At 43.3% G+C, this 22258-nt stretch overlaps 1 protein-coding gene across 1 annotated transcript in view; it reads right to left on the bottom strand.

The window, feature by feature from the left end:
* Nucleotides 1-21603: 21603 nt before the first annotated feature.
* Nucleotides 21604-22258, bottom strand: part of LOC104404162 (dapper homolog 1-like) — a gene marked incomplete at its 5' end in the record, with an annotated part of 7509 nt that continues 6854 nt past the window's right edge. Inside the window, 1 exon segment of the mRNA XM_010012522.1 lies at nt 21604-22253. Within this exon segment, the coding sequence (XP_010010824.1) occupies nt 21802-22253 (452 nt within the window).

Here is a 22258-nt window from a genome sequence, read left to right as displayed (position 1 = left end):
CACAAAATCTAACCTATAACACTGCAACTGCCAATTCACTCTCATTAACAGAGAGTTATTTTTAAAGCCTGTGTTTTTTGGACACAGTCCTAATGACAAGTTATTTTTAAATGGCACTTTAAAGAAATAAGCACATTTTGTATGCCATTCATGTCACTCTTTCAGGGACTGAAATAAATTCTATTGTAGGGATTAGGTAAATTAAAGTCAGATTCAATAAGACTGCCCAGCTTCTGTGCTGCTCAAAATCAGAAGGACACAAAATACATTTATGGGAACTTCTACCGCCTTGCAGAAGCTCTGGACATGCAAACATTGGAAATTATTTGAGCTATGGACTATACCCAGTTAGTTCTCTGTTGCAAGATACAGAGTGCTTCATGCTGGATACAGACAAAATGAACACCCAGATGAAGTAAAGATGAAAAGCTTAGCCTGGATCAAATAGAAAACCTGTGACAGAACCAGGGTCTTGTGAGTCCCAACATAGCTTAGGCCCAAAGCCATGCTATAACCTATGGACTTCAACATCATATGGCTTGTTATAAGTGAGCCATAGGGCAACACTGCCGCATCACATTTTCATTTATAAGGCATCTTAGGCATGCAGTATTTGACGACTAATGTTTGCATCAAGTTCAAGTCCAGCTATGGTGGATCTGCAATAATTCTCACTGGAACCCACAGATTTTAAGGACTCAGGAAGATCCTAACCCTTTCACCTGACCTTCTGCACAACATATAACACAGTTTCTGTCTTAAGCCTGTAACTCCTGACTGAGCTATGACCCATCCTCAGGGAAATATGCAAACTCAACATAAAGGCTTAGAAGATGGAAAATCCAACTTGTCCTTGAATTACTGTTCCAAGGTTAGCTGCTTTCCTTGCTCCGAGTCCTCCAGCTCTAATTAAGCTGACTCTCATTTCCATTGTCACCTATTCTGCTACAAGGAAGCACCACCTCCTATTAGAAATTTCTTCCATACACAGGTTCTCCAAGACCACAATCAAGTCATCTCCTAACCTCTTTGATCAGCTAAACCAAGGAGGTTTCTGTATGATAATATATTCACCACCAGCTGCATTGTAAGTCTGTACATGCAGGGATGCTGCTGCTCTGTAATGAGTAGCAGTTGTTGCTGCTCAGGTCAGCTGAGGTTCAGTAAATGTCCACACAAATGCCCTTCACCCAGAGCTAACACAGGATTATCTTTATAACACAGCTCAAGAACAACAATAAACTCATACATATACTTTTCCTTTCATCTGGTTGCTTTGGAGAGAATAATTCATTAATGAAATGCTCAACTCAAGAAGTGTTAATTGCATTGACACAGCATCCCAAATACATTTAAATCAGGTAATATTTACCTATAAGAAAGTATAATGGTGATTTAAACACAGTTTTTAATGACTAAATGGTAAAAATTGTGTTACCAGTTCAAACTCATAGAAAAGAGCCCACATTAGGACAACATATTTTCATTTCTATAAATGAAAGGTGGGAAAAATATTGTTCATCAGTGATACATGAGCAATATAATGTTCTGTTCCTCCCTTCTACCCAAGAGATAATGTTAATCCTTTTGATTTATTCACAGCTCCTTAACTAATACTGTAATAAATGGTATTGACAATTGAACTGACTTCTGTAAGAAATTCATTCTATTTGCAGCACCTACAGTAAGAAATGCCTTCACGGTCCTGACAGGAGATCTAAATAAAATTAAAGAGTTGAGAACAAAGGCTGTAGAAAAATCAGATAGGCATAACTGATTAGGAAAAGTGACTTGCTTATACAGGGGCAATTTTTGTACATATCTAAGGCAATAGATACATATAAAAATGTCAGGTGGCTTCAGTTTAAACACACACATCTTCAACTGTACAACATAGAGATGACTGAGCTACCGACCACCATACACTGCTGGCTCTGAAAAGGCTGGCAAAGACCTGAATCAATTTAATCTTATTAAAATACAGAGCAGTTTAAAGATATTATCCCCAGTGACTTACTGATGGCTCAATTGCTGCTACAACCTATGCAAGGCTTTGAGTGATGAAACTATGTTAGTTCCTGCCTTGTCTCTCCTTTTCAAAATGGTTTCAGAGGTTACTGCTATCATTGGCTCATCAGCGCTCAAAGGAAATACTTTCAGAAGCAGAACTAGAAATGTCTCCTCTTGTATTACCAGTATGTAATTAGGGGAAAGCTGCATTCCTTTCAGCTGTACACACAAAGTCACACAAAGCGTTTGCTAGAAATGGACTTAACTAGGGTCAGAAAACAGAAATCAGCTATAACTCACTCAAAAGCATTCAGAGGATTTAATACCAATTATGGGGTATGAGCTAATTTAGTCATTTTTTCTAAAAAAAAAAATGAATAAAATAAATAAAACCCCCCACTCTTGTTAGAAACACAGCACCTGGCACAACAGAGCGCTGCCAGCCTGCCACAGAGAGTCATCTATTACACCCCTGCGGTGCGTTTGCAGCAAATCCACAGAATCAGCAGTAGCTCAGGATGAGGCACCAACCCAGAACCAAATTTGTACCATTTAAATACCGACCTATGATTATTCTCAGGCAACAGCAGCAAAAGTAGCAAAAAGCAGCCTAAGGTTTGATTACTAAAAGAACGTAATGTTACACAATTGCACAATAATAATTATAATGGTCCTAAACTGCCAGGGCTATGGCAACTTCCCTCTAAGCTACATGCTTTAGGAAGAGAGAAAATACAGACTGTATCTGACAAAACTAAATCCGTTCCTGCTTGGGGTGTGCAGGAGAAGGAGAGGTGCCTGTGCTATGCAGTACAGTCACCTTTCCCTTGGTCCAGCGGCACTGAACACACATGCACCAACAGCTCAGCTGGCGCAATCAGCAGGGTGAATTGTCAGCTTTAACGATTTTGAAGTGTCTCCCAGGCAAACTACCTCATAATGAAACAACGCTCGCTCTCGGCTAAACTCACAATCCCACACAATGGGACCACCAGGTGCTACCGCACAACCAAAACCCAGAGGCTTGGCTTTTTAAAGGCATTTGTTCAGTTGTCTTTCAACAAGCGCTAAGCAATATGTATTTGTACCTGCTATTTATTAAAGCTGGTTCAGGATGGAGAAGGATTCAATGCCTGCTTCAGATCATTTCCCCTATAAATGGTCATTTTTACCCATGATGAAAATAGAAGATTCCCAGTGCCGAGAGGGCACAGCTTGAGCCAGAGTAATCCCTCTGAAAGCTCCCTGTGAGGTGATGAAAGAACAGGAGGTTTTCTGAGAAAAGGGGGGATTCCAAGCACAGGCATCATCTCTTTGCCGCATGGAACACCTTTTAGTCTGTGAGGAGAGGAAGAGCTGGGAACAAAAAGTAAGACATGGAGATACTCACTCCCAGCACAAGACGACATTTTCTGGAAAACTTGCAGAGGGACGTCCTGTTACAGAAAACATTAATATTTTAGTTGATGGCAGAAAAAAACATAATCCATATTGTTTACAAATTAAGAGTTGCCCAAAACATTTCAGTCCATCAATTTTATTTTAAAAGGGCTGGAATGCTGATGAAGACATGTTGCTGTTTCTAAGGAATGCTAACCTTTCTGCAGGGATGGAAATCAAAATTAAGAAGGGGGGTGATACAACATTTTCAGCCATCCATGGGATGTCTCCCATTGACTTTCCTCAGAGCTCAATAGTCAGAGAGGGAACAAAGGTGGGCAGAGAAACTGGATAAGTATTTTATCAGGAAAGGTAAGCACAAGAAGCATATGGTGGGGAATTAGATGACCTGAGGGGTGAAAGATGTCTCTGAAGCTAAGGACCTCTGTGTTGGGCTCCACTGGTCAGCCTGGAGGATGTGACAGTCCCAGGTGAGGGGAAATGGCAGGAAATTAAGCCCACAGAGTTTCCTGGCCATGCCAGTCACCTTCTTAGTCAGAGCAAGACCAGATCCAGGTGCAGGCAGTCACCTTGGGATAATGTCATGTGTTACCAGTGGTACACAACAGCAGGTAAAAGCAACATCATACCAGTGAATTGTGAGAGTAAAAGGAAATAGAGATCATTGTGCTTCAGGTGGAAATATGCTTTGTGGAACTTCAGAAAAAGGTGTCTTTTTGTATAAGGACTGCACTCTGCTTGTCTCCCCATTCTGCAGACACCTTAACCCATTTTTGGGGTTAATAATCTTTTGCTTATTTTCATTTGCCTCTCAAGGCCAGAGTCAGCCTGTTCAAATCCTCTCCTGCACAGCTCACCATCTAGCCAATGGGATAATTTTGCAGCCAGTGTTCTCACTGCTTTATGATCCCTAACAAGATTTAGACTGTTCCCTGCTTTACCTCTGTGATGATGTGGCAGATTCTGCCAAGAGAAATCTTCAAAGGACTTTGCATAATGTCATAACAAAGCAGCAACAAGCCAGATCTGGACTCCAGATCTCCCTTGGTGAGCTCCACTGTATGAGCAGCCCCCAGTTATTCCTCCACTGCTGCTGCCCAGGGAAGACCTTGCACACCTGATACTGGTTTTAATACAGAAGAATGCTTGAGAAAGCAAGCAGTAGGGTGTCCTAGACCTCCCAGTTCCTGATCCCATGCCTTCCACAAAAATCTGGAATTTCCAGATATGTTGTGAAGATGCTGCAACATCCTTTTGCAAGATGAGTACACAAACTTAAATCTGAGGCAGATCAAGGAATCACCCTGCACAGATGCCTCTTTCCAAATACCTAGTGCTATCGTCCAAGTCTTTTAACTGAGTCCAGCGTCCTCTTGGTGATTATCCAAGGCTTTGTTAGACATGCAAATGAGACACTCATCTAGGATCTTCTTAGATGAGGACTTCGTGATGTGCTGCCTTCCTTATGGTGACAATGAAAGAGGTTTTTTGCTCATACTGGAGACTTGCTGAGTGTGCACAGAGAGCAAGCTCTCAGAAACCAAGGTTTTGAGGAGCTGACAGCATTCCCAACTGACGGCACACCAGTTCGCCTGTTCAGCGAAACCACTGTGAACAGCAGTGAGTAGGCAGGCAGCCAATGGAGATTGCTGCCTCCTGTACTCATCTTCACCTTCCTTTCATCCTGCAACCTCACTTACCCTTCTCACCAAAGCTGTAGGCTTCAGGCTGAGGCTGGCTGCCTGCTTATACATTATTACTCTGGCCTTCTAAAAGGAGGTCTGGACACTGGTAGAGTGCAGAGTAAGAAAGCAAGTTACCATTTCAGAATCAGCATCTAACACACCCAGTAGTATCCAAACCACCAGATTATCCCAACAGTCATGCTAAGAACTTACTTAGTTTTCCAACTAACTGCTGAGAATTGTTGACATTTTGAAACAGGTTCCCTGATGGATTATTGCAATCAAGTTATGGGAATGGCACAATTTAGTAGCATTTATTAGGTGCTGCAATACTGCAGTGTTTAAATATTATCGATGAATGACGCAGACAGGTATTAGGTAATAACCTGGAGCCACTAAATATACACCTTCTCTCTGTCTTATTCATTCCCTTACCCCAACATTTTGTGATTCTAAAACATTTTGTTAGCTTGAACGTATTCTGCAGCTGTAGGAATGGGAAAGGCAGGGATCAAGAGATGGAAGGGGGATAGTAAAGGAGGAGAAAGAGCTCAGAGTTACTGATGGAAAACTGGTAGCTCAAAGGCTGAAACTGCCAGAGCCACCCTGGAAGCGAGCTTTTGCAAAACAGCTTCCTGGGACAGGGCCTTCAGAAGGGCAAACAGCACTTGAGAATCCAACCTGCCAGCAGCCAAGGAGATGCAGCTCTGACCCAAGGTGATGACAGAGCTTGAAATCCCAGTTAATCTGCATGGGCAGCAAGAGACACACACCCAATGTTATGCAGAAGAGCTCATTTTAGTCCACAAAGTGGCCAGCATGGTGCTATACCCACAGTAATAAACCTTGCACAATGCAGCTACTTTCTGCTTGCTCCAGAGCCAACCAGCTCTCCACTGCCCAGCATCAACTTGCTCAAAAAGACCAAGACTTAAATGCCAATACTTACAATTTTAGAGCCTAGGATGGGCTCCCCCATACTGCGTTTGAGCATTATTTCCACATGCTGCTGTGTTTTAATAAGCCATTCTGCTCATTTCCAGGAGGATCTCACAAGGTTAAGGAATTAGCCTGGGGCATGGGAAAGCTGAGCTTCATTCCTTGATCTGCCACAGAAACCCCAAGTGCCACTGGGCATATCACTCAACGCCTGTACTTGGGTCTCCTAACAGTAAAATAGGGATAGGAACCCTGTGAAGGTGTTGGCAAGAAGATAAAATGTATTACCATCTGGGAGGTGCTGTGATGCTGTGATAAGAGGGGCCATGCAAGAAACTTAAATAAACAGTTTCAAAACTCTCAGCTTTTTGGTGCTTTCTCTTCTACACTTGACTTACCCTGTGATTTTACACAGCCAGCTTCAGCCTGGTTTGCTTGCAGCTCCCTAAGCATTAGAAGTTTTCAGCCCAAATAACAGGTCTTCCCTCAAATTGCAGAAGGTTGTGATCTTCACAACGGCAGTTTGCACCCTGTGTTTTAAAGGGAGTAAGCAGAAATCTCCATAGTGCTTTGAGGCCAGTGCACCTAAGGCTTTACACTTTGAGCAATAGAACATCTGTGTCATTTCCCAATGCCATCTCATCAACCACAACATTCAATCTCAGAGCACACTACCAAGTGAAGCCTCTTCCAGAAATGCTACATCTCTAATGATTGTGAGCTCTATTTTGTCCATCAGCACTCCAGCAGACTGTTCAGGAGCAGGAGGGAGAAATACAGACAAGTCATTCCTCAAAAGCCCTAGAAAAAGAAACCAAATCCTGTAAATACTTTCTAGGATCAGTGGTTTAAGCTTTCATAGGCACTGAAGAACTACAAGATGACATGAAGTCACTGCAGGAAGATGTAAACAACCCATGAAAAAAACCCACTGGGTTTCAAAAGATAGGGTACTTCTAAGGCCATGGCATTCTAAACAGAATTATCTGATGCCAGCATTGTTTATTTGGTGTCTGAGATCTCACATGCAGGGCAGCCACAGCTTATCAGAGAAGAGTTGTCACCCATTTAGAGAAAAGCTTTAAGCTAACAAATTCTTGCACTATGGAGATACCAACCACATGTGAGAATGGGGCTGATCATACTCATTTTCCACTAGGGAAAGCAGTTGCAAGCACCCCTACCTCCTTCCCCAGGATTAATGCCCATCAAACTGCACAAGGATCAAATAGGTGAGCCAAGCAGGAGTCCTAACAGTATTCCAGTTATCCAACATGCATATATATACAGCTAAATACATAACAGATTCAGTAACTTCAAAGCGCCACATTGCCTGGCTGAATTAACCCCCAATTCCACCCTATTAGAGGATGCTTAAGAGAATAAGAAGCTTTCAGTCATGTTCTGTGCACTGGGGTACATTGCATAGAAATCCAGCATGAAAATGGTGAGAATGAATTTCTCAGTCTCTGAAACTACTTTGCTGATGGGCCAGTGTCATGTAACATCAGATATCCTTCTGGCCCTTTGAGAACCTGTGAATTACAGTTAAATAATGCCTAGCAGCTTGTTCCTTGACATTAACTGTGGAATTGTGGTGACATATGAAGAGTCAACTCACGTTGCGCTGCTCAGCATTTACCCTGTGCCAGCCAGGAACATGCTTGGATAATTCTGCCTTAGTAGTTACAAAACCAGCAGAACTCAGGAGGAAGGGCTCCTGCAAACTTTGGCACCATTCCAGCTCACCAGCTAAATGCTTCCACCTGATATTCAAAACAGGCAGGTAGAAAATTATCCAGAGACACACCATCACGTTCTTCCTGAACAAATGCAAGAGGGGCTAAAATACCACTTTGAGCAGTCAAGTCTAAGCATTTTCACATTCATCCTCCAGATTTTCTGGAAGATGTACAGGTTGTTTTGCTATAAAAGAGACCTGTGTGTCTGAGGGTTTGGAGCTGGGTGTTAATTTAGGTTTTCCTCCTCACTCGGTAGGGTTCAAAGGGAGTCCAGCTTGTTTCATCATGCCAACCTGTCGTTTTATGCCACCAGGCCTCCTATGCAAATAAAATCACCCAGTGGGTTTGTAAGGTCTGCTCACAATAGTGTTATAACTAATTACCCACGGAAGCCATGCTGATGCTAAGCAAAGCATGCTCAGAACTGCATCTCACCTGACATCCAAAAAAATTAACACACATTACAAACACTGATCCCCAAGGTCAATGCCTCTCGCAACAAGATGGGGTTTGCTCTCGTGTAACAGGAGACACATCAGATGTAGTTCTTAGATGGTATGATCTCCATACTCAAGACACTAACAACTTTACAGGTTGCAAGGAGTCAGCAATCATGTCAGTGCTTCTGACATTGCAATGTCCATTAGAAAGATGTATTAAGCTTTATTATAAACAAACAGGTTTTGGTAGAAGGAGCCGTATTTCAATTACTTAAGCCCTAATGCCAAACTTGGTCTGCTTCAGAAGCAAGATAATACAGCACTCACAGTATATTATCCCTGCTTTTCAGTAGCCATAGATAAGTATCATTATGTCACTGTGAAAAAATGCACTCAATTATCCTACGTTGTTATTACTTAATCTGCGTTTCAAAAAAAGCTTTAGATTGAAAAGATGTTAGATAAAGGCTAAGTATTGTAGATAAAGGCATTGCTTCACTGAATATATGCTGTAAAAGCATGAGCTGTGGTTGCACACATTTAAATGAACAAGGCTCCTCTCAGCGCTTTCCCGTACTGGCAGAATCACAGTCACAGCGGGCTGCTTGCACAAGAAGGTGGTTGGAGCGCTGAAAGCCGAGGTAGGCTGGGGAAGGAGGCTGCATCATGTAGGAGAGAGGCTTTGCAAAGACCTCCATAATGCTTGGCATGCTCTCCAACACATAGCGACTGGGTCCCCACTAAGGTCTGTCCAGGTAGGACCAAGTTGTGTATGGCATGACTGAAGGTGATGGCCCAGCCTGCAGCTTTCTCCAATGGGAAAAGAAGCTGTATTCAGAAGAGCATGTCAGCCAGATTCTCATTCTCTACACGGTCACCGGCAAGAGGTAGCAGGACTCTTACTTTGGATACCCATGTTTGGATTACAGCTGCAACCCTGTGTCAGTGTTGTGTACTTTAATGGTCCCAGAAAATGGGTCTGGCACTCTGAATTGACGACAAATTGATTGAAACCAGATGTCATGAAAAATGCCTTTTCCAAGTTCAATGGCACTTGAATGGTCTTAGCATGCCCCTGGATAATCTGACTTCTGTGCCCCAGTCTGCTGCAATAAACTAATTGGGAGGATAAATATTTTGTCTCTGCATTGTGAACTCCTTGGGGAAAAGAGCCTTTTAATTGCATACACAGCCCATGACCTGGTAGGCTCTAAATCTCACTGGATGATGTGCAAAGTTATAGTGGGACCTCAGCTGAAAAACCTGAGCTCATGTTACTGTCTGGATTAGCAGAACTTCAGACTATTAAATTGTCTGTATTCTTCAGGCATTGCTGGGAGTTGCTTTCCTCACTGAGCTAAGCTCTTTTTTGGCATAGTCAAAAGAAGACAAACAACACACCATAGGTACAAAAGCACAGAAGTGAAAGCAGCATCAAGCTGTTGTTTAGCCAAGTCAGCAGATGCACTATGGCAATATTGGCTTTGCAGGAGAGCAAAGATGGCCAGAGCCTGCATGCTCAAGCCTCATCACTTTGCAGATCTCATCATAACAGATATATTTACACTGGCTTCACCTCATTAACATATCCTGCCAGACCCAAACTTGTGCTCTGCAGCCTGCACATGCAGAGCAAGACCCCAATTTGGTCAGTTTGTACTCCCCAAGGCAGATAAAAATGACCTCAAAAGCCAAGTCTGATTCATGGACTGCCATTAGATGGTCCCTGGGAGGACAATTGATTGATCCTGTTTACCTTTGGCACTGCAAGGCATTTAACATCAGGTTGGGAGAAGCGCAGCTCTGCAGTTGTTCCTCTAATGGGCTTCAAGACAGAGCTATTTGTTTAGGAGCATGATAAGACTTTTCAGACCACTGGCTCCCAGGGCAAGGCTCTGAGAGCCTATCACAGCGCACACAAAGTTGCAGCACTAAACAGGCTCTGCAGAATATTACCAAGAAAACCTGTCCTTGTGATATTTCCCAGTCAAAATGACAAAAAGCCCAACAAACCCTACAGTATTCACACATCTTTTCCAAAAACTGGGGAAAGAAGCCTGGAGCTCAGGTACAGAAAAGGTTGAAAGCAGACTCTCTTGGTGACTAATGCAGCTGAGATAAACATCTAGATGCTCACTAGAACATACAGTATCACATGCAGATTAAAGGCTCCTTCCAAGATTTTGCAAGCAGCCACTAACTCCTACCCAGCCATCTATCCAGAAAGGGCCTCTGACTTGTCAACCAATCCATTTCCCGCCAGTGCCACAGGCTGGGTGATACAGATCTCTGCTGTGTTTTGTTATGAGAGCTTTGATGTATGAGTCTCCGCCACAGCGGCAGCCCCCTTTAGGGAACAAAGCCACAGTCTAGCCAGGCTCTTCACCAGTTGTCCAGGTATTAGGTTCTTTTTTCCAGCTTCGGGGCAACCGTATCACTAACCTTTTCCTGTGACCTTTAGCAGGGAACCTTCTGCTCGTGGCCATCTGCATCTTCCCCCTTTTCTTTTAAAGAGTTCACCTGAGCGTTTGCAGCAATTACACACACACTGGTTTGCATCAGTCACAAAAGCTGTAAGCCTCCAATTAACAGCCTCATGCCTTTTAATGATACAACGCTAAACAAGGAAGAGAATTAGAGGGAACATCCTCAGAAATGGTTTGCAGCAGGACAGAGCAGTCTTTATTACTGTTTATACAAGGGTAGCACCTAGGAAACTCAGCTAGAGGCTGTGAAAACAAACAGAGAACTTGGGGAATTAATTTAATATGGAAAATTTATAGTCTATAACACAAGACAGAGTAGGCGGATGAGGTGTAGTGTGATGAGGAGAACACAATGATTTTCTAAGGATCTGAGTAACCTGCCAGCATCCTTCACTTGTCACTGCCAAGTTCCTGTACCCTCCCTCCTCAACACCACTTCAAGAGTGTGAATGCTGGCAGAGGGCTCAATAGCAAAGACAAGCGCTGCTTTGACTCTCAGAAGACCCGTATTGCAAAGCGCAGGAGAACATGTTGTCTGTCTTCAAAAGATAGCTGAAGATACTGCACCTGCTCAGAAGGTTTTAGGCAATACAGCATTTCAGAGGAATTCACCAATTCAGCAAAATCTCAACAAGGTGAGTCAATTTTGCCCACGTTCCCATGAAACTTGCACAGGGATCCAAACGTAAGAAACCTGCTGAGTTTCCTGCCTGGTCACCCATCTGGTTCCTCCACCACTCAGGTTTCCGGGGCCCTGGGGCAGCCTGCCGCCAAATAGGCTGCTTCTCAAGAGGGGATTTCACTGTTCACATGCTTCTCAGTTTGGGGTGTCCCAGATGTTAGACTGTCACAGAGACAAATCACAAGAGCATCCACAGATGGAGAGTCCATGAAACTCAGCGGAGAGGCTCAGCGCTCCAGAGATCGGCTCTTGAGACAACCCACAATACAAACTGAGGCACTCCCCTTTTGCAGAATTTCTACCTGGCTGTGTTTTGCTCCTCTTTGGAGGGAATTCAGCCTAATTTCATCAAAGCTAAACTTTTCCCCAAAACAGAATCATTTTTTTAAGCCCATCCCTAGCAGACACCCCCATAGGATGGCTGAAGCCATTTCCCTCTCAACAGCAGCCTCTGCACATCAGTCCTGTTTCAGCTGCGCTCAGGTCAGAGGCAGAGAGCTTTATACCCTGTACAGCCCACCAGAAACACTGCAGGGATATACAAATCAGTCAAATCTAAACTGGCAGATGATAGAAACTGTTTTACAGTCCCAAGCTCTCCAAAGGAGGAGAATGAAGTAAAATATCTATAATTTATCTATCAGCTTCTAATGGAAGTATTTGATCTGCCTGAGGACTGCACACCTGATACTGTGAATGACTACAGCATCATTGGCTGACCCCAGAGCTCAGACCAGTTCATCAGACGCACAGACAAAGGAAATGGGCAAAAAGGAAGAGATTCACTTGGAAAAATCAGTGCCTAAATTACATTTTTTCCTAAAATTTGCTATAAATTATGGGAGACAGATTTTTCAAAGATTGAGATGCGTTTGAAGGATACTTAAAATATACGAATTTCTTATTCTACTTCATGTAATGCTGGACATTTCTCGCTGCTCATGGACCAAGAGATAGCAGCAGCAGCTGCCGTGCACAGACATCTTTGCTTACCCTATCCAGTCAACAGTGGGTGCCACTGGGAGCCTAGCTTTATCTACATTATGAGAAACATGTTTCCAGCAGGTCTGTGTTATTCCCACAGACATACCTGCAACATGGCAAGCAAGCACCAAGGCTCCTCCCTGGGACACAGCTGGGTGTTCTGTAAAAGCTGAGAGCTCTGGAGCACACTGTGGGGAAGTTATCCTGGGAAACGTCTGTGGGAGACACTGACACCAGCTGTAGGGTTATGTAGGGCTTGAACAACAAACCATCTGTCAAGACCTGCTTATTAGGATGTTTACTCACAAAACTGGCCTTTTCATCAGTGCACCAGAAGTGGTTTCTGAAAGCAGCCCTGACCACCAAGAAAATGATCTCAGAATCAATCAACAGGAACAAAAGCAGATCCAGCAGCCAGAAGAATCACTTTCTAGCACAAGGACCAGCTACATCTTGACCAGCTTCACAGCTCCCATTTGTCCATTTTGCTACCCCTCCTAATTGTAGATCAGTAAATTTTGGGGGTTTTAGATTAATATCAGTGAGGATCCTCTGACAGGCCTTTTGTTTCCTTCCCCGCATGAAAAAGCATTGACTCTCTGCTATACAGTAGGGATGGAGATTTATTATTTTCACTTCTTTTGCTGTGTTTCCTGTTCATATCATGAACTGGTGCTGACAAGTTCATATAGGGGAGAAACATAAGAAAACCTTTTTTTTGTTTTCCAAATGTGAAATTCATTTCTTATTTCCTATTTTTGTAATGGATCCAACAAGTTTACTTAGACCAAAGACATAAGCACTGTGCTCTGAAGTTATGAGGAACACCCCACACCTCTGTGACTTCAGATGAGAGTCAACAGGACAGAGGAAGAAAGTTAAACAATCCCATTATAGCGGCAAAGAAGGGGGAAGGGAGGAAGTGTGGAGTGCCCACATTAGTGTATGCATGAGCCCAAACAACCTACCCAGGGTGATGGTATCTGGCATCAGGAACAGGCCCAGGGGAAGACACATACTCTGAATCAAAAGCCTATAGGTCAGCAATAAAAGCCTCTCTCAGGGCTAAGACCATCTTTCAAAGGCAGCAAGTCTTAATGTTTATCATCACAGGAAAAAGAAAGTAGCAGGGACCACAGCAGAGATCACTATCTCCATGGCAAGGGAGGGGAGGGAGAAAAAAGGGAGTTTGACATTTAACAGTAATAATCAACATTTCTGAGCATGCTTCCTCCTCTCCTTGCAGGAACATCTTCACCCTAAGTAGTGATAGGCCTCAGGTGTGCTGAGTCAGATTCAAACCTCACAGTCCCAATATCCTGGTCTGAAAAATATCTTGGGGTAGCTGTGGATTGTGTAGATACAGGGTTGCTTCAGTGTGTCCTGAACAGTGTTAAAGAGAGCGGTGTGTTGCCCTGATGTGTTGTTCCACGTTGCTCAGAAGAGACTTGTATAAAATTCATATGTTGTAGATGAGAAGGGGATAGTTTCTCTTCCTTCCAGGCAACTGAATATCAACAAAAACACTAACATGAGGTGTTCAACAGGAGCAACAAGCCAGAAGTTCAGTTTCATTCAGCACGTGTGCTTTAATAACAAGCTACGATGTACTAAGATTTAAAAAGCAGCAAAGAAAACACTTACCAGGATGAACATGCTGTCTGCTGTGGCCTGGAGGCATGAAGGTGGCTTGAGTGATAGCAGAGACTGGGATACCCAGGTCAATACCCAACACTGTCCTTGACCTCACTGGCCAACAGGTGAGATGGCTGCTCACATGTTGCAGTCAGGCACTGCTCCTGTGGTTAGTGTTATGGCCTTTGCAAGCTGCCTCAACAGGATTTACAGACTACTCTCTTATCAAACCCAATGGATTTCCTGTCCCACTACTTTCCCAGCCTTTGCCCTGCACTGGGAGATACAGCGTACGATGCAGCATTGAGGACTGACCTGATATCTAGAAAGAAAAGGCCATCACCATCACTTTGTATTCCAAGGCTCTGGATTTTTAGCAAACTCCTACTCTTTCCTGAGTTCACCTTCCCAAGAGCAACTTCAGGAAGAGATTCAAGAATTGAGGAAAGAAAACTGTAATGAGATACAGGTCTAACCTTCAAAAACGCTGGGAACATCTCCTTTTACACTGGGCCCTTCCAAAAGGAAACCAAGCCACTGTAAATAATGTGTCTGGGAAGAGAAGATAAACTTTTAACCCTTCCCTTGTTTCCACTGTTGGCTCAGTCAAACTGCAGCTTTCCTTGAAGTCAGGCAGCCACCCTCTCTACCCGTCCTTACTTTGTTCTCCAGCTCTGGGTAGCGCAGAGCCAGGCACTTGAATGGTTGGAACTCCAGGCCCTACAGGTTTGGTGTCCGTGACTGGCCCTCCCTGACTGCATCAGTTTCCCAGCTCCACCTGGATATCCAAGGGAAGGGAGCATATACAGAAAGGGTCATTCTGTCTCTTCCGAAGCACCATTCCCAGGGCTTACACAAAGTCCTGTTACTGATACAGAGCACAAGCACATTCACACTGATACAGCTCCAAGTGTTTTTAGCTCAGTGTCTTCAAATTCAACAAATAGCAAATGCATCTTTTCCTTTAAAAACATTTCTTTCTATTTTGTTTCAAGCACAGACTCAAGATGATAATGTTTTTCCTGAGTTCAGATTAATAGTTTGAATCAAGTTTCACAGGGTCTGACTCTTAAGGGAATGCACAGAGTCTTTCCAACATTAGCCAAGAAAAGTCACTGGGACAGCTTACACAGACAGACACAGGACTCTCACAAAGGCAAGAGAGACCTTGATCCACCAGCATTCCTGAGCACCTGCTTAATTCACCCCAGCCATGAAGTACCTGAAACATGCTCTGAAATGCTTCACTGAGTAAGAATGGGCTTAATCACATGCTTAAACACTTACTGCACAAGTACTTCAGAGACGAAGATTGATTAGATTCTCCTCCTCCCTGGACCTCATGCTTCCTCTCCTCCTCATGAAAATCTCATTTCTGAAGACGCAAGGCTCACAGAATGCAAGGAGACACAAGGAACAGATCTTCCAACAGGTTGCAAGTTTTCCAGCTTCCTGCCCTTGACCACAGAAGACTTGAACATTTTTGGGGAGAAAACAATTTGCTTACAAAGCCATTACATCATGAGGTCAGTGTCCAAATCATATAGATTTTCCTTCACTATTGTCATTAAAATCTTAGTTCCTAGGACTTCCAAATCCTTTAAAAAGAACAAAAGCCAGATTTTTAGAGCTTGGCTCAGTGAAATCAAGTTATTAATGTTAATATACTTTATTGATCTTAAAGGAATACAGCATGGAAACAAAGGCCATTAACTGAAAGAGAGGTTCTGTTTATGACTGTTTACATTAACAAGTCATTCAGCACAAAGGGAGCAGGTCCAAGCTGAGGTCCCCACAAGTACAATATACACAGTTCAAATGTTTGCTTCAGCCTAGGTTTAGTCTGGTCCTCAATGTCATTTGGACCAAACTTGTCCACATTTTTTGATAGGAAGCTATTCTAGGGAGACATCACTGGTTCAGACCCCCATGTACCTGTCCAGGTAGAAGAACATTTTCTGTGTCCCTGGAGTGGACCATTTGTGTTGGCATTCCAAAGGCATCTAGCTAGCATGCACCAAAACTTCCCTGCTGTCCAAACCAACATGCAGTAAGTAGACAAGACCACAGGATTTGCCTCCAGACTGCTCTGTTGCTCCAAAAAACAGAAAAAATGTAGACACAGAAGGAGAGAAAAACTCCAAGAACAGTGAAGTCCCAAGGCAAGGTGCAGAAGGTGCACTTTGTCACTAGGTTGGTTCATTTGGTATAGGAGGTCAACAAGTTTTCCTACAGTTTAGAAGTAACCGTAGGATGTAAAATTGTTGCCCAACAGTGACTCCCATGATTGACTAATACACAGATTGTATATCAGTAACAGTGTTTGCATTATAGGGGGAACAATGTTCACCATAACAGAGCACTTTGGCACAGACTGCCCATGTGAAAGGGTAGATGGAATTATTCTGCCATCAAAGAGTGACCGGAAACACATGTCCATAGTCTGAATAAATGCATGCCATCATCAGCCAAATGTGCAAACTGAACTTCTTCGCAAAGCAATGCAAAACTCTTCTTCAGCAGCAGTTGAAAGAACAAAGGACTAATAAAGAGGAAATTCGATTGCATAGACAACTCCCATCAGCTACATCAAGATCATAGGAATATAGGAAATGGTCTGCTGGGTCAGCACGGTGGTGCATCTCCTCCAGCTACTGGTGCTTCAGCAGCTGCAGGAAAAGACAATCCTTAGGAGGAGCACACAAGCCTGGCCACTATTTGAAGTCCATTCACCTCACACTCCTAGCATCCACAATCACTGATCTTCTCTAACACCTTTGAACTTGCTGATATTACGCCTGCTTTGCTATTTCCTGTGGCAGCTAATTCCCTGCTGTAAAAAACACTTTCTATCTTTCTATTATCCCTTTTAAATAGATTGCCCACTTGTTTCCATGTGTCTTCCCTCATTTCAGCATTGTGGGATTTTTTTAAACCCCAGAGCAATTCTTTCTCACCATAGAGTTCCATCTATAATGTTTAGTTAGAGAAAGAAATATCATGCCATTCAAGGAGCCTCAACACAACTCCTTGGTGGTTCAAAGAAATTCAGGAGAAAAGCAAGTTTGAAAGATGGACATGAGGTTTATGAACTGTCTCCATTGGTTTGCAGTATCCTCTCTGCTCTGTGTACAGGACACTGCAGAGTTGAGAATGTTTTCATTTGTTGTACCAGCAGCTCAGTTGTATGTGTTATTGTTGGCTACTCCAAATGTACATACTAGGTGAAGTTAGTTATTAAAAATGTCTTTAGATGTTTCTGCTTCCTCAAAATATTCATGTGCTTGTTCCCTCCTGTCCTGCAAGAAAAATCACATGCTGAGAGAGAGCCATGCCTGGTGTGTGAGCCATTTGCTCAGTAGTGATCACAACTAATGAAAGCCTTCATTGCCTGTTGTGGCAGAAAGGGATGCAGGTGCCTCAGGGATGGCTTTGCTGACTGCCATCTGAGAAGTGCCTGGACTTTCTTTGAGACAACAAGCATAGATTTGGGATTAATGAGGGCACAGCACTCTGTCGTGATGAAACTGTTGCCAGACCTTATCCAGGATAAACCCCAAGCCAGAATAAACGTAGAAAACTTGTAAGGGATGGACAGATTCCCTCTGAAGCCACAGGAGAGGGAAAGCTGCAAAGGGCTGGGACCTACAGGCTCTCTGTAAGCAGAGGTTGTGCTGGAAGGTCAAAACAGGCCTGGAGGACTGGAGCTTATCATTTGTCCCAGTAAAGTACTTGCAGGACTTGGACAGATGGTTAAAGGACCTCAGCAACTGGCAGTCCTCATACAGGCCTTGATCATTTGAAGAGTACAGGAAGAAATGAGGCGAGTCCCTCAAAGGACTGTTTTTCCTAGTCCAACTTATTGAGCTAGGCATTAGACTGAAACACCTCCTCTTTGAGCCTCTCCTGGAAATACAGATGAATCAGAATTAGACCACTCCAGGTATGGGACTCCCCATTCCCACTTTACTTCAGACCCAGCTGTCCAAACCCTTGCATCACTGGCACATTGAATTTCTCATGACAAGCATGAGGTCCACAACAGGGACCCCACATCGTTGGGACATCTAGGTACAATGCCAGGGCCTCTCTCTGACACCACACATGCACAAGTCACGTCTTGCTTCATTATCTGCTGACCCACAGCTGGTGGCTGGGGTTACGGAGCAGAAGGCAGACCCAAAAAGCCTGCTGGAAGGCAGACCACCCAGTGACACCCTCATCCCTTTCAGGTGACAGCACTTCAGAGTGTGCATGGTGCAGACTCCTGCAGTGGGAGAGATGGTACTTCAGAGGTGTGCAGTGACACCGTATAACCTGAATCACAAGGAACCCAGCAAGAAAGGTCTGCTCTTATTCTTTATGCTAAGCATGTGCTTCTGTACTTTCCTGCATTCAGCTATATACGGAGCACAGGAGCAGCTAACCCAAAACCCCTCCTCCACAAACTGCCCCCACCTTGAAATAGGCCCCAGTGCAATGAAACATTCACACTTCAAACTTTCAAAGACTACCATAAACACTGGGGATAATTAAAATATGAACATTGTGAAAAATGCACTGGCAAGGACTCGGGCTGTGGAGCTAGAAAGCCAGGTAGCTTTAAACAAGTGCCAGATATTTAACTGGTCTCCAACATTAGCAGATGTTTTTCAATCTAATGTTGCAAAAACTGACTTATATGTGTTTCTGAAATCAGGACCAGAGAAGAGAATGTGTTGTGTGTTGGGACTATATCAAGTACTTTTCCAGCACTTTAATACCTTTTATTAAGAAAAAAACAAGGGTGGGAGGCAGGGTGGAGGGAACGTAAAGAGAAAAGAATAGGCCTATTTAAAGGATTCTGGATGTTTACCTCAATCATGTAAGAAAAGGAAAATTCCTTCCCCAAACTGGAAAGACTCAGTTGCAATTAAGATGGCGATAGCATCAGCCCATTTCTCTATTCTTCAGCATGAGTACTGCAGAATACAGTTGTTGCAGCTGATACAGTCTTAGCAATATTTAGGTGGTTATTTTATCATCTATTTTTAATCAATTACCTAAAAAGTAACTATTTAGCAGCTCACTTTTGAAAACCAGCCTCCCTCTCCTGGTACAAGATAATCTGTTATAACACTGCTATTAAAAACTCATCATCCCAAAGCCACTGGTTGGTTTGTCTTCTCACCAGCGGCTCCTTTACAGCTAGAGAGGCAGAGTGCACATCTGAAGATCCTTTCTGCTATTCTACTACAACTTTGAGGAGATTTACAAGGATTTGCACGTGTTTTTCTCACTCAAAGAGAGATTATGTGAGATGATTAAGAGATATTCTAGGAAAGAAACTACTAGCTTCGACACATTTCTTGACATTGCCTCTGTTTGATATAACACCCATCAATTATTACCGGGAATGCATTAAGCTGCTGCTTAACCTTAGTAATGCCATGGTTAAAATCAAACATTACTTCTCTCCCCTCTCTGCAGTGGCAGCCATTGTCCACTAATTTCTGGATAAATCATTCTACATCAATATATAAAATTTTTGTACACGTATATATATATATGTATAAACAAGCTACCCTTCCACGTGTAAAACAATGGAAGAGTTACAACCAGGTAAGGTGAGTTACAGCTTTTCCTGTTATCATGGGAGATGGAAGTGCAAGGACTATCTGGGTCACTGAATCCAGAACCTTGTGACCATACTTAAAAATCCCTTACAGAAACTGGCATTCCTCTATTAAAAAGGGGAGGAAACGAGAGGGACGTTTTATAGATAGGGATTTATTACACTGCAGATTTAAAAAAATAAAATCTGCCACTTAGAAAAACTGTTTCCACTTTCTCAGAAGCTGCTCCCAGAGAAATTTAATTCTGGATCTCTCCTTCCTATGTTTGCAATGCAAGGAAATCTGAGAAGAAAACTGCTCTGCCTTCCAGGTGGGTGACAGCAGAAACGACACAGAGGAATCACAAAGGAAGGTGTCTTCTCAGATCCTGCTATAGAATGGACAGTCTGCACATATATCCCTGAAATTCACATCAGTCACAGCATCCACACCAGTTGTATGGCGCAGGTTCAGAGATGCCACAGCAGATGAACCTGCAGAAACCAGCCCAACCTGGCATAAACCTCCAGCCTTCCCCCAGGCAATGTCAAAGTTGTTGCTACGAAGGGAAGAAGTGCTGTCTGTGGTTAGCTCCTTTCTCCTGTGCTGCCAGACTCACCTCCAGTCCCATGGAAAGAAAGAAACCAAGATCGAGACCAGTGGGTGACACAATTGTCACTTCTTCCCATAACCTTGTCCGGGTTGTTATATGGTCAGCTACCACACCTAAAGAGAGCACCAAGGACACCAAGTCTATGTTCTCCTCCACCCAGCCCAGCTCCCAGAGCACATGGTTCTTGGGGATTCATTTACTGGACGTTTCAGAGGGACACCCATTGCATTATACAGATCTATTTGGTTACAGAAGCCTACCATCTGCCTCTGAGTTGTACCAACCAAAGTCTGCGAGCACCTTGACAGCAAGGAAGACTAATACTACATTTACATCTGCTCCACATCATGAACTGCCCAAAAGCAACAACCTGAAGATGTCTTTGAGCTCCTAAATATCACCTTGTCCTTAAAAAAAAATGCAAGTTACAGGAAGAACAAGAGGAGCCATGACCATCCAGTTTCCTCAAAGCACAAGTCACATCCACAGCAACATTTTAAACTTGCTCTGTTTCCTGCATGGCTAAATGCAAGGAATGTTAACAGGTCACATCACAGATACCTAAGGGGTGACAACGTCAACATAAAACCATTGACTGGGTCTGCACCAATGTAACAAACTTTTAAAAAGTATTAAAACAGACTGTTTATTACAGCATATGATGTGTTATATTAATTTACACAATGATATATATATATATAAAAACAGCCATAGATGATGTACAGTAAATCGGACATCAACGGGAATATTAAAACTACTGATACTCATGCACATGACATGCATATGGGTTTTTTTTCTTTCTCAAAAGCAGTTTTACACAATATACTGAAGTTACTAAGCCTTGGTCAGCTGCTCCAACAAGTTACTCTGAACACCACCACCATCTACAGTGGGACTCCCAGGAGATTGGAGCAGAGTGTACTCAAAGAAGGTGACTTAACCTCAAAGACAAACTGAACTGGAGCCCTTTCCAGGGGGGGAGAGGGGGAGGCTAGGGGAGGACATGGGTGAGTTTCAAGAAGATAATAAAAAAAAAAAAAAAAACCAAAAAAAAAAAAAAAAAAAAAAAAACCAAAAAAAAAAAAAAAAAAAAGAAAAAGAAACACCCAAGAAAGCAGGCCAGACAAGCCAGGAGGAAGTTCAAGATGTGGCAACAGGAGCAGCAGAAAGGGACAAGCAATAAATGAAGACCACCCACCCGCCCTCCCTCCCCCTTGTCCCCTAAAAACTTATGATCTTAAGCTGTTGATATCCTGTGTAAGACCCAGAACTGGAAAAAATAGGTGAGGGAGCTCCATTCCCAGGAACATTTGCCTTATTTCAAAGCCTTCTGACACCATGCACTGCAGGCTGTTCACCACTGAAATGGCAGTGTTACGTTTTTTTCTTTTCAAATGATTATAATGGTCTTTTATTTCCACATAAAGGCACTAGTATCCACTCAAGTTCTGAAGACAAGTGACATAATTTACCTTAAGTTTTAAATATTTGTATATAAAAAAAAAAAAGAAAAAAAATCTGTGGAAATATATACACAAAAGCACCTTGCTTCAGAAAGCAGAAGCAGACACATTCCACCAAGTCACCTCACTAGACAGTTGTCATGAGCTTCAGCGAGCCCGACCGAAAGCGGAGGATTTTCTTCTTGAGGTTATGTGAGGCTTTGATTTTCACAAAAGCCTTTGCTGCATTTTCATGCAGCTCTGGCGCCGTGACCGTTTGGATGGGGAGTGTCTGGACAAACTGAGACCAAATGAGGCCCCCGCTCTCATCAGAGTCGCTGGTGGTCGTGCTCTCCCCTACAAACTCCACCTCACTCAGGCTTGACTCACTGTCTCCAAAGCAGTTCGTTGTGTAGTTGCTCTGCTCATCCTCACTCGTGTCCACCACGGTGGAATGGAACAAGGACTCACACTCCGCTGAGTACTCTGAGTCGCTGGCCACATAGGCGTATGGGCTGACGTAGGGCAGGGGGACTTGTGAGTAGACCCCCACACCATCCCGACGGTTCCTCCTCGCCCTCCGTAGGGCCTCCTCATAGGAAATC

This window comes from Nestor notabilis, unplaced genomic scaffold (genome assembly GCF_000696875.1).
Source record: "Nestor notabilis isolate BGI_N333 unplaced genomic scaffold, ASM69687v1 scaffold7114, whole genome shotgun sequence".
Classification (NCBI taxonomy): Eukaryota; Metazoa; Chordata; class Aves; order Psittaciformes; family Psittacidae; genus Nestor; species Nestor notabilis.
The sequence above is the reverse complement of the archived record's forward strand: the minus strand, read 5'-3'. Positions and strand labels throughout refer to the sequence as shown.